Source organism: Ranitomeya imitator, chromosome 3 (genome assembly GCF_032444005.1).
Source record: "Ranitomeya imitator isolate aRanImi1 chromosome 3, aRanImi1.pri, whole genome shotgun sequence".
Classification (NCBI taxonomy): domain Eukaryota; kingdom Metazoa; phylum Chordata; class Amphibia; order Anura; family Dendrobatidae; genus Ranitomeya; species Ranitomeya imitator.
Genome location: NC_091284.1, coordinates 10,211,962 through 10,231,482, shown reverse-complemented (window position 1 = coordinate 10,231,482; position 19,521 = coordinate 10,211,962). Strand labels below are relative to the sequence as shown.

Below are 19,521 nucleotides of genomic sequence, written 5' to 3'. Positions count from 1 at the left end.
CAGTGATGTTTGTATAGACCAATAGTCATTAAAAATAAAATAAACCTTTATACTGATTGACATAATTATTTGCTGAGTGAAAACAAGTAAGAAACTTTTATGATAACAATAAGGTAGAAAATAATAAGTGTATGTGGGGATATATCCAGTATGCAGACAGCAAAGAAACAGAAACAGCGATGATCAGCTCACCCACCAATGACGTGTTTCACCACAGCTTTGCCATTATTCTCTCACTTTCCTGTCATTACGTGTGGAAATTAAGTTTCTCATACATTGGAAGAAATGGAGAAGATTGGTGCCATCATAGTGCCATCGTGGTGCCCATTGCGGTGCCATTGCAGAGCCCATCGTGGTGCCCATTGTGGTGCCATTGCGGAGCCCATCGTGGTGCCTATTGCGGTGCCATTCCAGAGCCCATCGTGGTGCCCATTGCGGTGCCATTGCAGAGCCCATCGTGGTGCCCATTGTGGAGCCCATCGTGGTGACTATTGCGGTGCCATTGCGGAGCCCATTGTGGTGCCCATTGCAGTGCCCTGCTCATCCAGTTGTATGAGAGCAGTGTACTGTGATGTGTGTCCACCCTCACCCAGAAACACATTGAATGTACGGCTCGGACCTGAGGGGCTGTATACTGGTCCCACGGTCTGTGTGCTGGAAATGAGGTACACAATGAGGCCCTGACCTACACCCTGGGACATTTCTGAAGCTCTATTGTTCCTGTACCTGGAAGCTCTGCGCCATGCATCATATGACGTGCTGTATGCAGGGGATGATGTGCTGTCTCGGCTCCGTATTACGGACTCACCTGAGGAGATCATGCAGGTAAGTAGGGCTGCGATCACCCTGGGTCCGGCCATGATGAGCAGTCGCCTTGTCTGTAACCCTTTCATGGGGTTATGAGATTACACGGAGGGTGGTGACCCGAGCTCAGCCTGTGTCCTCCTGCTCCAGCAGTGAGGGGGTTTATGCCAGCAATCATTAGCCAGGTCTGGGCTGTTTTCCTGGCTGGAGCCCTCCCTGCTGATAGAGGCCAGAAGTCCAGGAGCCCCAGCAGAGGACAGGCGGCCTCCAGACCCCCGAGAAACAAGTGTCAGCCAGTGAGAAGCACCTGACAGTCACAAGACAGTCTGCTGTGCCCGACCATTGTGCCCGGCACAGAGGGGCATTATCCGTCCGGAGCCTGGTGCTCGCAGACACAGTGTGCAAATACACACTCCATGTATGCCACAGGTGCACCCCTGCTCCTGTGCTACACCATGTCTTACCCTCCAGTCACCTCCAGAGCTGCACTCACTATTCTGCTGTTACATCGTATCTTATCCTCCAGTCACCGCCAGAGCTACACTCATTATTCTGCTGTTACATCATGTCTTATCCTCCAGTCACCTCCAGAGCTGCACTCACTATTCTGCTGCTACATTGTGTCATATCCTCCAGTCACCTCCAGAGCTGCACTCACTATTCTGCTGCTACATTGTGTCTTATCCTCCAGTCACCTCCAGAGCTACACTCATTATTCTGCTGTTACATCATGTCTTATCCTCCAGTCACCTCCAGAGCTGCACTCACTATTCTGCTGCTACATTGTGTCTTATCCTCCAGTCACCGCCAGAGCTACACTCATTATTCTGCTGTTACATCATGTCTTATCCTCCAGTCACCTCCAGATCTGCACTCACTATTCTGCTGCTACATTGTGTCTTATCCTCCAGTCACCTCCAGAGCTGCACTCACTATTCTGCTGCTACATTGTGTCTTATCCTCCAGTCTCCTCCAGAGCTACACTCATTATTCTGCTATTACATCATGTCTTATCCTCCAGTCACCTCCAGAGCTGCACTCACTATTCTGCTGTTACATTGTGTCTTATCCTCCAGTCACTTCCAGAGCTGCAGTCACTATTCTCTTTACATCGTGTCTTATCCTCCAGTCACCTCCAGAGCTGCAGTCACTTTTTGTGAACTACAATAGTGTTAAAAATACTCTCCGTCCAATATGACTGACCAGATGAATCCCTGTTTTTGGTATAAATTCTATCACCACACGTCACACAATTTACCAGTTGGTGCAGTAGATAAGAGCACCACCAGAGACATTCATGATCTGCAGGAGTCTGTGTATTAAACTAATTGCGAGGCGGTGATCACAATAATATCAGTGTGGAGATCAGAGAGGTCAATCATTCTGTGAAGACACTGGGGTGAATCCGGTGGCCCTTATCTAAGGGTGATGCCAGGACATGTTGTACATGCATTTCTCCTGGAAAGCCTGAAAAATATGGGGCGCCCAAGACATTGCTCAGAAGAACAGAGTACTTTGATGAAAAAGTTGATTGGAGAGGGTAAAACTTTCAAGGAATTGCAGACAATGATCGTCTGTTTTGTTACAATGATCTCTAATGCTTTTTAATGGAAACCAAACCAGAGAGACGAAGAAGAAAGCAGAAGATGACAATTCTATACATAATAATTGAGTACACTATATACTAAGGGACTGTGCTATACGTAATAAGTGAGTACACTATATACTAAGGGACTGTGCTACACATAATAAGCAAGTACACTATATACTAAGGGACTGTGCTATACATAATAAGTGAGCACACTATATACTAAGGGACTGTGCTATACATAATAAGAGAGTACACTATATACTGTGGGACTGTGCTATACATAATAAGCAACTAGACTATATACTAAGGGACTGTGCTATACATAATAAGCAAGTACACTATATAAGGGATTGTGCTGTACATAATAAGCAAGTACACTATATGCTAAGGGACTGTGCTATACATAATAAGTACACTATATACTAAGGGACTGTGCTATACATAATAATTGAGTACACTATATACTAATGGGCTGTGCTGCATATAATAAGTGAGTACACTATATACTAAGGGACTGTGCTATACATAATAAGTGAGTACACTATATACTAAGGGACTGTGCTATACATAATAATTTAGTACACTATGTACTAGGGGACTGTGCTATACATAATAAGTGAGTATACTATATACTAAGGGACTGTGCTATACATAATAAGTGAGTACACTATATACTAAGGGACTGTGCTATACATAATAAGCAAGTACACTATATACTAAGGGACTGTGCTATACATAATAAGCGAGTACACTATATGCTAAGGGACTGTGCTATACATAATAAGTACACTATATACTAAGGGACTGTGCTATACATAATAATTGAGTACACTATATACTAATGGGCTGTGCTGTTGTGAATTCTGTGGCAGAGCTCCCTCTTGTGGTCACAAGTGGTACTTCGGCTGATTCTCTCTGTGAGCTTCCGTTGGTGGAGGAAAGTGGTACTGCGGCTTCAGAGTTTCCTTCCTCAGGTGATATGGTGAAGTCGTTAGGTGCTACCCTATTTAACTCCACCTAGTGCTTTGATCCTGGCTTCCAGTCAATGTTCTAGTATTGGACCTGTTTCCTCCTGGATCGTTCCTGTGGCCTGCTGCTCTGCATAGCTAAGTTCCTCTTGCTATTTGTTTGCTGTTTTTTTTCTGTCCAGCTTGTCAATTTGTTTTTTCTGCTTGCTGGAAGCTCTGGGACGCAGAGGGTGTACCTCCGTGCCGTTAGTTCGGTACGGAGGGTCTTTTTGCCCCCTTTGCGTGGTTTTTGTAGGGTTTTGTGTTGACCGCAAAGTTACCTTTCCTATCCTCGCTCTGTTCAGAAAGTTGGGCCTCACTTTGCTAAATCTATTTAATCTCTACGTTTGTCTTTTCATCTTAACTCACAGTCATTATATGTGGGGGCTGCCTTTTCCTTTGGGGTATTTCTCTGAGGCAAGGTAGGCTTATTTTCTATCTTCAGGCTAGCTAGTTTCTCAGGCTGTGCCGAGTTGCATAGGCAGCGTTAGGCGCAATCCACGGCTGCCTCTAGTGTGGTTTGAGAGGATTAGGGATTGCGGTCAACAGAGTTCCCACGTCTCAGAGCTCGTTCTTGTTTTTTGGGTTATTGCCAGGTCACTGTATGTGCACTGACCTCTATGTCCATTGTGGTACTGAATTACCTTTCATAACACTGTGCTGCATATAATAAGTGAGTACACTATATACTAAGGGACTGTGCTATACATAATAAGTGAGTACACTATATACTAAGGGACTGTGCTATACATAATAATTTAGTACACTATGTACTAAGGGACTGTGCTATACATAATAAGTGAGTATACTATATACTAAGGGACTGTGCTATACATAATAAGTGAGTACACTATATACTAAGGGACAGTTCTACACATAATAACTGAGTACAGTATATACTAAGGGACTGTACTAGACATAATAACTGAGTGCAATATGTACTAAGGGACTGTGCTGTACATAATAAGTGAATAGACTATATACTAAGGGACTGGATACACATGATGAGAGCATTATACTGCCTCTGTACAAATCCCTAGTTAGACCGCACATGGAGTACTTTGTCCAGTTTTGGGCACCGGTGCTCAGGAAGGATATAATGGAACTAGAGAGAGTACAAAGGAGGGCAACAAAATTAATAAAGGGGATGGGAGAACTACAATATCCAGATAGATTAGCGAAATTAGGATTATTTAGTCTAGAAAAAAGACGACTAAGGGGCGATCTAATAACCATGTATAAGTATATAAGGGGACAATACAAATATCTCGCTGAGGATCTGTTTATACCAAGGAAGGTGACGGGCACAAGGGGGCATTCTTTGCGTCTGGAGGAGAGAAGGTTTTTCCACCAACATAGAAGAGGATTCTTTACTGTTAGGGCAGTGAGAATCTGGAATTGCTTGCCTGAGGAGGTGGTGATGGCGAACTCAGTCGAGGGGTTCAAGAGAGGCCTGGATGTCTTCCTGGAGCAGAACAATATTGTATCATACAATTATTAGGTTCTGTAGAAGGACGTAGATCTGGGGATTTATTATGATGGAATATAGGCTGAACTGGATGGACAAATGTCTTTTTTCGGCCTTACTAACTATGTTACTATGTTACTATGTTACTGTGCTATACATAAGTGAGTACACTTAGAAACAGAAGAAAAATAGAGTCTAAAAAGTCCCACATGAAAAAATATCAAAGTTTATTCAAAAATATATTACATATAAAAAAAAGTAGTCAGTCAGTTTAAAAACAAAATGGATAGTTGAATACAGAGGTGTAATTTGCAGGGTCCACCTTTATTTTAGTGGATGGGAGAAACAGATTTTAGCAGAGGGTTACCTAATGCGCCAGTGCCAGTTGAGTAAATTGAGTCAATATGAGTACATGTCTTCATGAGGAAAACACCACGCATCATTTCAAAATCTAAGTAAAACGTAGAAAAATACAAAGTGTATATTAAGTAATAATAAGCTAGAGAGACATGGAGTGGAGAGTCCACATGTGAGAGATGTACAACATAGGTAAAAAAAATTGATGTATACCACTTTAACTGTAAAGCGCTGTGGAATATGTTAGCACTATCTAAAAATAAAAGATTATTATTATTATTTAAGGGAAAAAAGGTAATGTATACCAAGCTAACAACTGCTCTTACCCATTATCTCAATTTTTGGACACCAATCATGCAGCCCCGACGCGCGTTTCGCGTGGGCTTCCTCAGGGGGTTTGTAACCAATTGTGTGTCATTCCTGGTCTTAACCCCTTAGCGTCCAATGATGGACACAGTCCATCATTGGACGCCTCCCCCTGTTTGGTGCAGGCTCCGGCGATGAGCCCGCACCTTTTCCTCCACATGACAGCTAATCTGATCAGCAGACGTGCCCGCAACAGCCACGGATGGAATCGTGATTCACCATCGTGCAACCTGTGCTACAAGCTGTGAGGTGAAAGGATGTGCTGTGTAAAGGAAACAGGAACGATGTTATTGTTAAAGTTGCAATGGACTGTGCCTCAGTTTGTGCGAAATCGTCTGGAGAGAATGCCCTGCCGAAGAGGGGAGACTCTGAAGGAGATGGACCTGGAGACACAGGTATACTTACTAACGCACACGCCGTGTTCAGAATCGCCCGATCTATCAATAAAAAAAAGAATTAATCCAATCAGTAATCGGTGTAGCGAGAAAAAAAAACGAAACGCCAGAATTATGTTTTATTGGTGGCTGCAACATTGCAATAAAATGCAATAACGGGCGATAAAAAAAAAGTATCAGCACCAAACATGTATCAATAAAAATGTCAGTTCAGCGCGCAAAAAATAAGCCCTCACCCAAGCCAAGGTCACGAAAAATGGAGACGCTACGGGTATAAAAAAATGGAAACTTTTTTTTTTTTACAAACTTTGGAAATTTTTTTCACCACTTAGATAAAACATAACCTAGACATGTTTGGTGTCTATGAACTCGTACTGACCTGGAGAATCATAATGGCAGCTCAGTTTTAGCATTTAGTGAACCTAGTAAAACAAAAAGCAAGTGAGGGATTGCACTTTTTTTGCAATTTCACCACACTTGGAATTTTTTTCCTGTTTTCTAGTACACGACATGAACAGCCTATAATTTTATTTGTAGGTTAATTTTAACATTGAGAGACAGAATATCAAAAATAAAATCCAGAAAATCACATTGTATAAATTACAGTATATACATTTATTTGCATTTTGCAGTGAGAAATAAGTATTTGATCCCTCTGGCAAACAAGACTTAATACTTGGTAGTAAAACCCTTGTTGGCGAGCCCAGCAGTCAGACGTTTTCTGTAGCTGATGATGAGGTTTCCGCACGTCAGGAGGAATTTTGCTCCACTCCTCTTTGCAGATCATCTCTAAATCATTAAGATTTTGAGGCCGTCGCTTGGCAACTCGGAGCTTTACCTCCCTCCATAAGTTTTCTATGGGATGAAGGTCTGGAGACTGGCTAGGCCACTCCATGCCCTTATGTGCTTCTTTTTGAGCCACTCCTTTGTTGCGTTGGCTGTATGTTTTGGGTCATTGTCTTGCTGGATGACCCAGGCACGACCCGTTTTTAATGTCCTGGCGGAGGGAAGGAGGTTGTCACTCAAGATTTTACGGTACATGGTTCCATCCATTCTCCCATTGATGCAGTGAAGTAGTCTTGTGCCTTTAGCAGAGTCACACCCCCAAAACATAATGATTCCACCTCCATGCTTGACAGTGGGGATGGTGTTCTTTGAGTCATAGGCAGCATTTCTCTTCCTCCAAACACAGCGAGTTGAGTTTATGCCAAAAAACTAAATTTTTGTCTCATCTGACCACAGCACCTTCTCCCAATCACTCACAGAATCATCCAAGGGTTCATTGTCAGACTTCAGACAGGTGCACATGTGTCTTCTTTAGCAGGGGGACCTTGTGGGCACTGCAGGATATTAAACCTTTACCACATAATGTGTTACCAATGGTTTTCTTGGTGACTGTGGTCCCAGCTGCCTTGAGATCATTAACAAGTTCCTCCCGTGCAGTTTTAGGCTGATCTCTCACCTTCCTCATGATCAAGGATACCCCGCGACGTGAGATTTTGCATGGTGCCCTAGATCGATATCGATTGACAGTCTTTTGGTATTTCTTCCATTTTCTTACTATTGCACCAACAGTTGTCTCCTTCTCACCCAACATCTTACTTATGGTTTTGTAGCCCATTCCAGGTCTATGATCTTGTCCCTGACGGCCTTATAAAGCTCTTTGGTCTTGCCCATGTTGTAGAGGTTACAGTCTGACTGATTAATAGAGTCTGTGGACAGGAGTCTGTTATAAAGGTGACTATGTGAGACAGCTGTCATTAATACAGGTAACGAGGTGATTAGGAGCGTCTGACTGGTCTGTAGGAGCCAGAACTCTTAATGGTTGATAGGGGATCAAATACTTATTTCTCACTGCAAAACTGATTCTGAATTCATGTGAGGTGAGACCAGTCTAGAGTAAAGCACACGAGCACCTAGCACAGTATACCACGTGTGTCGTGCCACATGAGATATAGTCCATATTCTTATACTCCCTCTGCCCATCTGCTGAGGTGAGGACACGAGTTTTGCATGCCAGGCAGGCACCACACGGGTAACAATCCCATTTTTGTCTGCCCGCTTTAAAAGGATCCTGAGTTTTCACAGCATAGCGGCTCCTAACTAGAATGTCCTTTAGATTCCGGCTTCTTCCGTAAGTGGTGACTTGGGGATAAGTTTAGATAATACTGGTTCTGTTCTTCATATTGGCCAGTGCTTTTGCAGAATCATCCTGATTGTGTCCCATTGGTGATTATATGGAGATATAATAAGGCTACGTCCCTGTATCTGTGAGAACAATTCCAGGTTGCATTTTGGTTCAAGAGAATTGCACTAAATTGTGCACGGAATCCCCAAAAACAAACAACTCCATACTAACAGTGAAGAAGGAGAAAAGAGGAGTTTCTTGGTTAAAATAAGATATATTTTTTTATTATTAGTTACATATAATAAATAAATAATGCAAAAAGTACAAAATAGTAATAATATTAAGGTGCACAAGGACGGAAAAGGTCGACCACCGGTGCTAATCAACACCCTGAAACATGTGATTTACGCTGGCAAAAAAACGCTTCTCAATCCGATGAGCAATGTCAGCAAATGTCAAATGACAATATAAAAGGGTAATTATGCTGAGAGTAGCGCTTACCAGTGTATGTAGGGAGTTGAGGACATCAGGCTGGATCAGGAAAACCCCAACGCGCGTCAAGGGGATATAAACAAGCAAAACGCGCGTTGGGGTTTTCCAGATTCAGCCCGATGTCCTCAACTCCCTACATACACTGGTGAGCGCTACTCTCAGCATAATTACCCTTTTATATTGACATTTGCTGACATTGTTCATCGGATTGAGAAGCGTTTTTTGTCAGCTCAAAGCACATGTTTCAGGGTGATTGGCACCTGCGGTCGACCTTTTCCGTCCTTGTGCACCTTAATATTATTATTATTTTGTACTTTTTGCATTATTTATCTATTATATGTAACTAATAATAAAAATATTTCTTTTTTTAGCCAAGAAACCCCTTTTTTCTCCTTCTTTACTATCCCTGTATCTGTGTGCAGTGTCGGTGTGCTGTAATGATGTCGTTTGTGAACGATCCGGTACAAAGATCCGGCTCCCTGCTGTGAACGATGGGAGCCGGCACCCCAGTGATACCCTCTGAATTCTCTGAATGGCTCTCACTGGGCGTAAAATACGGTGTTCGCCAGACGTAACTCCGCCCACCCGAACAAAACCCCACCCACTCATCATTTGGTTACTAGCAAGTGGGTGGAGTTTCTGCCACTGGTGGACGGGGTTTCGGATGCATTACATCAGCATAATTATGTGTTCACATATTGATCCATATGGATCCATTTAGGATCCAAAAAGAGCTGGACTGCCCATCACTAGCTGTGCTGCGTGTTTTTACAGACCCACTGAGCATGTCCTGTTCTGACCATCACGGATCTCATTCTCAGAGCCGTGATTTTCATGGATATGTGCAGCGTCGGACTGAAGCACCTTGGGCCCACCAGAGAAAATCATTCTTGGGGCCCACTATAGCTACATAGAAATAGATACAAGACCACCAATTGTGCGGTAAATCACGCTAATATCAGGGTATAATATAAGGTAGTACACATCTTAATTATGTAGCAGGGGTTGGGGTAGCCCCTCATAGAATGTAATGTAGCCCCCCATAGAATATAATGTAGTCCCCTCATAAGGTATAATGCAGCCCCCCCAATAGAATATAATGTAGCCCCCTCAGAGTATAATGCACCCCCCTCATTAGATATAATGCAGACCCCATAGAATATACTGTATCCCCCTCATAGGGCATAATGCAGCCCCCCTCACATAGCATAATGTAGCCCCCAGAATATAATATAGCCCCTTGAGAGAAAAATGCAGCCCCCACACAGAATATAATGCTGCTCCCCCCACAGAATGTAATGTAGCCCCCCTCCACCTCCATCATTGTCCTCATCACCACCTCCATCATTGCCTTCTCCCCACCAACCCTATCATTGCCCTTTTCACCACCACCATCATTGCTTTCTCCCCCACCACCACCATCATTGTCCTTTCCACCACTACCATCATTGTTCTTTCCACCACAACCATCATTGCCTTCTACCCCACCACTCCCTTCATTGATTTCTCCCCCACCACTCCTATTATTGCCTTCTACCCCACCACTCCTATCATTGCCCTGTCCCCCACCTCCATCATTGCCCTCTCCACCACCCGCAAACATCTTGGGCTGGAATAACAGGTGATAGGGGCCAGAAATTGGTTGTCTTCATGCAACATAGATGTGAAGCCGTTCTAAAAATCTTTGGGTAACAATTAAATGTTAGGTCAGTGATTCACAGGAATGATAAAGCGTCAAAAAAATAGTAAAGACAAAAGCAGACTCTGCTGTTTCTTAGAACGGCTCAATGTTCATTTATTGTTATTTTCTGTATTTTAGTTTATTATCTACATTTCTCTTCTTGCGGCAGCGGTTGTTGTGTGTGGTTCTGCAGTTAGTCCTGTTCACTACATTGGGGGTCAGTATGGACGCAATATTCGGGCGGGTGCGGCCGTTCCTCATTAAGCCTTCCCTTGTTACATCTTGCACTGTTGCTTACAGGGCTCCTCCATGTTGCCGCTTCTTTCCAGGATCTTTGTATAAGGAAAGTTCTGTCATTTATCTTTACACTTTCAGCGTCATTTCTACTCAGTTTTAAGATCTCTGCTTCCAGTCTGTAAATGGCAGCCATAATTCTTCACTGCCAGTGGGTGAATCTGTCCTGATTGTGTGATGGATGCAGAGTGCTCTGATCACAGCGCCACATCTGTAACGAGACGAGCACCAGTAACGAGCCGAGCATCAGTAATGAGACGAGCACCTGTAATGAGCCGAGCACCTGTAATGAGCCGAGCACCTGTAATGAGCCGAGCACCTGTAACTAGCCGTGCACCTGTAATGAGCCGAGCACCTGTAATGAGCCGAGCACCTGTAATGAGCCGAGCACCTGTAATGAGCCGAGCACCTGTAACGAGCCACACACCTGTAATGAGCCGAGCACCTGTAATGAGCCGAGCACCTGTAATGAGCCGAGCACCTATAATGAGCCGAGCACCACTAACGAGCCACACACCTGTAATGAGCCGAGCACCTGTAATGAGCCGAGCACCTATAATGAGCCGAGCACCAGTAACGAGCCACACACCTGTAATGAGCCGAGCACCTGTAATGAGCCGAGCACCTGTAATGAGCCGAGCACCTATAATAAGCCGAGCACCAGTAACGAGCCACACACCTGTAATGAGCCGAGCACCTGTAATGAGCCGAGCACCTGTAATGAGCCGAGCACCAGTAACGAGCCACACACCTGTAATGAGCCGAGCACCTGTAATGAGCCGAGCACCTGTAATGAGCCGAGCACCTATAATAAGCCGAGCACCAGTAACGAGCCACACACCTGTAATGAGCCGAGCACCTGTAATGAGCCGAGCACCTATAATGAGCCGAGCACCAGTAACGAGCCACACACCTGTAATGAGCCGAGCACCTGTAACGAGCCGAGCACCTATAATGAGCCGAGCACCAGTAACGAGCCACACACCTATAATGAGCCGAGCACCAGTAAAGAGCCATACACCTGTAATGAGCAGAGCACCTGTAATGAGCCGAGCACCTGCAATGAGCCGCGCACCTGTAATGAGCCGAGCACCTGTAACGAGCCGCGCACCTGTAATGAGCCGAGCACCTGTAATGAGCCGAGTACCTATAATGAGCCGAGCACCTGTAACGAGCCGCGCACCTGTAATGAGCCGAGCACCTGTAATGAGCCGAGCACCTATAATGAGCCGAGCACCAGTAACGAGCCACACACCTGTAATGAGCCGAGCACCTGTAATGAGCCGCGCACCTTTAATGAGCCGAGCACCTGTAATGAGCCGCACACCTGTAATGAGCCGCGCACCTGTAATGAGCAGAGCACCTATAATGAGCCGAGCACCAGTAATGAGCCGAGCACCTGTAATGAGCCGAGCACCTATAATGAGCCGAGCACCAGTAACGAGCCACACACCTGTAATGAGCCGAGCACCTGTAATGAGCCGAGCACCTATAATGAGCCGAGCACCAGTAACGAGCCGAGCACCTGTAATGAGCCGAGCACCTATAATGAGCCGAGCACCAGTAACGAGCCACACACCTGTAATGAGCCGAGCACCTGTAATGAGCCGAGCACCTGTAATGAGCCGAGCACCTATAATAAGCCGAGCACCAGTAACGAGCCACACACCTGTAATGAGCAGAGCACCTGTAATGAGCCGAGCACCTATAATGAGCCGAGCACCAGTAACGAGCCACACACCTGTAATGAGCCGAGCACCTGTAACGAGCCGAGCACCTATAATGAGCCGAGCACCAGTAACGAGCCACACACCTATAATGAGCCGAGCACCAGTAACGAGCCATACACCTGTAATGAGCCGAGCACCTGTAATGAGCCGAGCACCTGTAATGAACCGCGCACCTGTAATGAGCCGAGCACCAGTAATGGGCCGCGCACCTGTAACGAGCCGCGCACCTGTAATGAGCCGAGCACCTGTAATGAGCCGAGTACCTATAATGAGCCGAGCACCTGTAATGAGCCGAGCACCTGTAACGAGCCGCGCACCTGTAATGAGCCGAGCACCTGTAATGAGCCGAGCACCTATAATGAGCCGAGCACCAGTAACGAGCCACACACCTGTAATGAGCCGAGCACCTGTAATGAGCCGCGCACCTGTAATGAGCCGAGCACCTGTAATGAGCCGCACACCTGTAATGAGCCGCGCACCTGTAATGAGCCGAGCACCTGTAATGAGCCGAGCACCAGTAATGAGCCGAGCACCTGTAATGAGCCGAGCACCTATAATGAGCCGAGCACCAGTAACGAGCCACACACCTGTAATGAGCCGAGCACCTATAATGAGCCGAGCACCTATAATGAGCCGAGCACCTGTAATGAGCCGAGCACCTGTAATGAGCCGAGCACCTATAATGAGCCGAGCACCAGTAACGAGCCACACACCTGTAATGAGCCGAGCACCTGTAACGAGCCGTGCACCTGTAATGAGCCGAGCACCTGTAATGAGTCGAGCACCTGTAACGAGCCGTGCACCTGTAATGAGCCGAGCATCTGTAATGAGCCGTGCACCTGTAATGAGCCGAGCACCTATAATGAGCCGAGCACCAGTAACGAGCCACACACCTGTAATGAGCCGAGCACCTGTAATGAGCCGCGCACCTGTAATGAGCCGAGCACCTGTAATGAGCCGCACACCTGTAATGAGCCGAGCACCTATAATGAGCCGAGCACCAGTAACGAGCCACACACCTGTAATGAGCCGAGCACCAGTAATGAGCCGAGCACCTGTAATGAGCCGAGCACCTATAATGAGCCGAGCACCAGTAACGAGCCACACACCTGTAATGAGCCGATCACCTATAATGAGCCGAGCACCTATAATGAGCCGAGCACCTGTAATGAGCCGAGCACCTGTAATGAGCCGAGCACCTATAATGGGCCGAGCACCAGTAACGAGCCACACACCTGTAATGAGCCGAGCACCTGTAACGAGCCGAGCACCTATAATGAGCCGAGCACCAGTAACGAGCCACACACCTGTAATGAGCCGAGCACCTGTAATGAGCCGCGCACCTGTAATGAGCCGAGCACCTACAATGAGCCGAGCACCAGTAATGAGCCGAGCACCTGTAATGAGCCGAGCACCTATAATGAGCCGAGCACCAGTAACGAGCCACACACCTGTAATGAGCCGAGCAATAGTAATGAGCCGAGCACCTGTAATGAGCCGAGCACCTATAATGAGCCGAGCACCAGTAACGAGCCACACACCTGTAATGAGCCGAGCACCTATAATGAGCCGAGCACCTATAATGAGCCGAGCACCTGTAATGAGCCGAGCACCTGTAATGAGCCGAGCACCTATAATGAGCCGAGCACCAGTAACGAGCCACACACCTGTAATGAGCCGAGCACCTGTAACGAGCCGAGCACCTATAATGAGCCGAGCACCAGTAACGAGCCACACACCTATAATGAGCCGAGCACCAGTAACGAGCCATACACCTGTAATGAGTCGAGCACCTGTAACGAGCCGTGCACCTGTAATGAGCCGAGCACCTATAATGAGCCGAGCACCAGTAATGAGCCGAGCACCTGTAATGAGCCGTGCACCTGTAATGAGCCGAGCACCAGTAATGAGCCGCGCACCTGTAACGAGCCGCGCACCTGTAATGAGCCGAGCACCTGTAATGAGCCGAGTACCTATAATGAGCCGAGCACCTGTAATGAGCCGAGCACCAGTAACGAGCCACACACCTATAATGAGCCGAGCACCAGTAACGAGCCACACACCTGTAATGAGCCGAGCACCTGTAATGAGCCGCGCACCTGTAATGAGCCGAGCACCTGTAATGAGCCGCACACCTGTAATGAGCCGCGCACCTGTAATGAGCCGAGCACCTATAATGAGCCGAGCACCAGTAATGAGCCGAGCACCTGTAATGAGCCGAGCACCTATAATGAGCCGAGCACCAGTAACGAGCCACACACCTGTAATGAGCCGAGCACCAGTAATGAGCCGAGCACCTATAATGAGCCGAGCACCAGTAATGAGCCACACACCTGTAATGAGCCGAGCACCTATAATGAGCCGAGCACCTATAATGAGCCGAGCACCTGTAATGAGCCGAGCACCTGTAATGAGCCGAGCACCTATAATGAGCCGAGCACCAGTAACGAGCCACACACCTGTAATGAGCCGAGCACCTGTAACGAGCCGTGCACCTGTAATGAGCCGAGCACCTGTAATGAGCCGAGCACCTGTAACGAGCCGTGCACCTGTAATGAGCCGAGCACCTGTAATGAGCCGCGCACCTGTAATGAGCAGAGCACCTATAATGAGCCGAGCACCAGTAACGAGCCACACACCTGTAATGAGCCAAGCACCTGTAATGAGCCGTGCACCTGTAATGAGCCGAGCACCTGTAATGAGCCGCACACCTGTAATGAGCCGCGCACCTGTAATGAGCTGAGCACCTATAATGAGCCGAGCACCAGTAATGAGCCGAGCACCTGTAATGAGCCGAGCACCTATAATGAGCCGAGCACCTATAATGAGCCGAGCACCTATAATGAGCCGAGCACCTGTAATGAGCCGAGCACCTGTAATGAGCCGAGCACCTATAATGAGCCGAGCACCAGTAACGAGCCACACAGCTGTAATGAGCCGAGCACCTGTAACGAGCCGTGCACCTGTAATGAGCCGAGCACCTGTAATGAGCCGAGCACCTGTAACGAGCCATGCACCTGTAATGAGCCGAGCACCTGTAATGAGCCGCGCACATGTAAGGAGCCGCGCACCTGTAATGAGCCGAGCACCAGTAATGAGCCGCGCACCTGTAACGAGCCATGCACCTGTAATGAGCCGAGCACCTGTAATGAGCCGAGCACCTATAATGAGCCGAGCACCAGTAACGAGCCACACACCTGTAACGAGCCGAGCACCTGTAACGAGCCGTGCACCAGTAATGAGCCGAGCACCTGTAATGAGCCGCGCACCTGTAATGAGCCGAGCGCCTGTAATGAGCCGCGCACCTGTAATGAGCCGAGCACCTGTAATGAGCCGAGCACCTGTAATGAGCCACGCACCTGTAATGAGCCGAGCACCTGTAATGAGCCGAGCACCTGTAATGAGCCGAGCACCTGTAATGAGCCACGCACCTGTAATGAGCCGAGCACCTGTAATGAGCCGAGCACCTGTAATGAGCCGAGCACCTGTAATGAGCCGAGCACCTGTAATAAGCTGAGCACCTGTAATGAGCCGAGCACCTGTAATGAGCAGCGCACCTGTAATGAGCCGCGCACCTGAAACGTGCCGTGCATCAGTAATCAGCCGAGCACCTGTAACGAGCTGAGCACCTGTAACGAGCCATGCACCTGTAATGAGCCGCACACCTTTAACGAGCCGAGCACCTGTAATGAGCCGCGCACCTGTAATGAGCCGAGCACCTGTAACGAGCCGAGCACCTGTAGCGAGCCGAGCACCTGTAACGAGCCGAGCACCTGTAACGAGCTGAGCACCTGTAACGAGCCAAGCACCTGTAGTGAGCCGCTCACCTGTAGTGAGCCACGCACCTATAATGAGCCGCGCACCTGTAATAAGCTGAGCACCTGTAACGAGCCGAGCCCCTGTAACGAGCCGAGCACCTGAAAGGAGCCGAGCACCTGTAACGAGCCGAGCACCTGTAGTGAGCCGCACACCTGTAATTAGCCGAGCACCTGTAATTAGCCGAGCACCTGTAACTAGCCGCGCACCTGTAATGAGCCGCGCACCTGTAATGAGCAACTGTAATGAGCCGCGCACCTGTAATTAGCCGAGCACCTGTAATTAGCCGAGCACCTGTAACTAGCCGCGCACCTTGTAATGAGCCGCGCACTTGTAATGATCCGAGCATCTGTTATAAGCCGAGCACATGTAATGAGCCGTGCGCCTGTAATGAGCCGAGCACCTGTAATGAGCCGAGCACCTGAAATGAGCCAAGCACCTGAAATGAGCCGAGTACCTGAAATGAGCCAAGCACCTGTAACGAGCCGAGCACCTGTAACGAGCCGAGCACCAGTAACGAGCCGCGCACCTGTAATAAGCCATGAACCTGTAATGAGCCGAGCACCAGTAATGAGCCGAGCACCTATAATGAGCCGAGCACCTGTAACGAGCCGAGCATCTGTAACGAGCCGAGCACCTGTAATAAGCCATGAACCTGTAATGAGCCGAGCACCAGTAATGAGCCGAGCACCTATAATGAGCCGAGCACCTGTAACGAGCCGAGCATCTGTAACGAGCCGTGCACCTGTAACAAGGCACGCACCTATAATGAGCCGAGCACCTGTAACGAGCCGAGCACCTATAACGAGCCGAGCACCTGTAATGAGCCACACACCTGTAATGAGCCGCGCACCTGTAATGAGCCGAGCACCTGTAATGAGCCGAGCACCTGTAATGAGCCGAGCACCAGTAACGAGCCGAGCACCTGTAACAAGGCACGCACCTATAATGAGCCGAGCACCTGTAACGAGCCGAGCACCTATAACGAGCCGAGCACCTGTAACGAGCCACGCACCTGTAATGAGCCGAGCACCAGTAACGAGCCATGCACCTGTAATGAGCCACGCACCTGTAATGAGCCGAGCACCAGTAACGAGCCATGCACCTGTAATGAGCCGAGCACCTGTAATGAGCCGAGCACCAGTAACGAGCCGCGCACCTATAATGAGCCGAGCACCTGTAATGAGCCGAGCACCTGTAATGAGCCGAGCACCTATAATGAGCCGAGCACCAGTAACGAGCCACACACCTGTAATGAGCCGAGCACCTGTAACGAGCCGTGCACCTGTAATGAGCCGAGCACCTGTAATGAGTCGAGCACCTGTAACGAGCCGTGCACCTGTAATGAGCCGAGCATCTGTAATGAGCCGCGCACCTGTAATGAGCCGAGCACCTATAATGAGCCGAGCACCAGTAACGAGCCACACACCTGTAATGAGCCGAGCACCTGTAATGAGCCGCGCACCTGTAATGAGCCGAGCACCTGTAATGAGCCGCACACCTGTAATGAGCCGAGCACCTATAATGAGCCGAGCACCAGTAACGAGCCACACACCTGTAATGAGCCGAGCACCAGTAATGAGCCGAGCACCTGTAATGAGCCGAGCACCTATAATGAGCCGAGCACCAGTAACGAGCCACACACCTGTAATGAGCCGATCACCTATAATGAGCCGAGCACCTATAATGAGCTGAGCACCTGTAATGAGCCGAGCACCTGTAATGAGCCGAGCACCTATAATGGGCCGAGCACCAGTAACGAGCCACACACCTGTAATGAGCCGAGCACCTGTAACGAGCCGAGCACCTATAATGAGCCAAGCACCAGTAACGAGCCACACACCTGTAATGAGCCGAGCACCTGTAATGAGCCGCGCACCTGTAATGAGCCGAGCACCTACAATGAGCCGAGCACCAGTAATGAGCCGAGCACCTGTAATGAGCCGAGCACCTATAATGAGCCGAGCACCAGTAACGAGCCACACACCTGTAATGAGCCGAGCACCAGTAATGAGCCGAGCACCTGTAATGAGCCGAGCACCTATAATGAGCCGAGCACCAGTAACGAGCCACACACCTGTAATGAGCCGAGCACCTATAATGAGCCGAGCACCTATAATGAGCCGAGCACCTGTAATGAGCCGAGCACCTGTAATGAGCCGAGCACCTATAATGAGCCGAGCACCAGTAACGAGCCACACACCTGTAATGAGCCGAGCACCTGTAACGAGCCGAGCACCTATAATGAGCCGAGCACCAGTAACGAGCCACACACCTATAATGAGCCGAGCACCAGTAACGAGCCATACACCTGTAATGAGTCGAGCACCTGTAACGAGCCGTGCACCTGTAATGAGCCGAGCACCTATAATGAGCCGAGCACCAGTAATGAGCCGAGCACCTGTAATGAGCCGTGCACCTGTAATGAGCCGAGCACCAGTAATGAGCCGCGCACCTGTAACGAGCCGCGCACCTGTAATGAGCCGAGCACCTGTAATGAGCCGAGTACCTATAATGAGCCGAGCACCTGTAATGAGCCGAGCACCAGTAACGAGCCACACACCTATAATGAGCCGAGCACCAGTAACGAGCCACACACCTGTAATGAGCCGAGCACCTGTAATGAGCCGCGCACCTGTAATGAGCCGAGCACTTGTAATGAGCCGCACACCTGTAATGAGCCGCGCACCTGTAATGAGCCGAGCACCTATAATGAGCCGAGCACCAGTAATGAGCCGAGCACCTGTAATGAGCCGAGCACCTATAATGAGCCGAGCACCAGTAACGAGCCACACACCTGTAATGAGCCGAGCACCAGTAATGAGCCGAGCACCTATAATGAGCCGAGCACCAGTAACGAGCCACACACCTGTAATGAGCCGAGCACCTGTAACGAGCCGTGCACCTGTAATGAGCCGAGCACCTGTAATGAGCCGAGCACCTGTAACCAGCCGTGCACCTGTAATGAGCCGAGCACCTGTAATGAGCCGCGCACCTGTAATGAGCAGAGCACCTATAATGAGCCGAGCACCAGTAACGAGCCACACACCTGTAATGAGCCAAGCACCTGTAATGAGCCGTGCACCTGTAATGAGCCGAGCACCTGTAATGAGCCGCACACCTGTAATGAGCCGCGCACCTGTAATGAGCTGAGCACCTATAATGAGCCGAGCACCAGTAATGAGCCGAGCACCTGTAATGAGCCGAGCACCTATAATGAGCCGAGCACCTATAATGAGCCGAGCACCTATAATGAGCCGAGCACCTGTAATGAGCCGAGCACCTGTAATGAGCCGAGCACCTATAATGAGCCGAGCACCAGTAACGAGCCACACAGCTGTAATGAGCCGAGCACCTGTAACGAGCCGTGCACCTGTAATGAGCCGAGCACC

General features: G+C 48.5%; 1 protein-coding gene across 1 annotated transcript in view; it reads right to left on the bottom strand.

The window, feature by feature from the left end:
• PLA1A (phospholipase A1 member A) overlaps positions 1-963 on the bottom strand; it is a 53,746-nt gene extending 52,783 nt beyond the window's left edge. The window contains exon 1 of the mRNA XM_069759688.1: positions 809-963. Within this exon, the coding sequence (XP_069615789.1) occupies positions 809-893 (85 nt within the window). The 5' untranslated portion in view covers positions 894-963. The remainder of the gene's footprint in view (positions 1-808) is intronic.
• Positions 964-19,521: the final 18,558 nt, after the last annotated feature.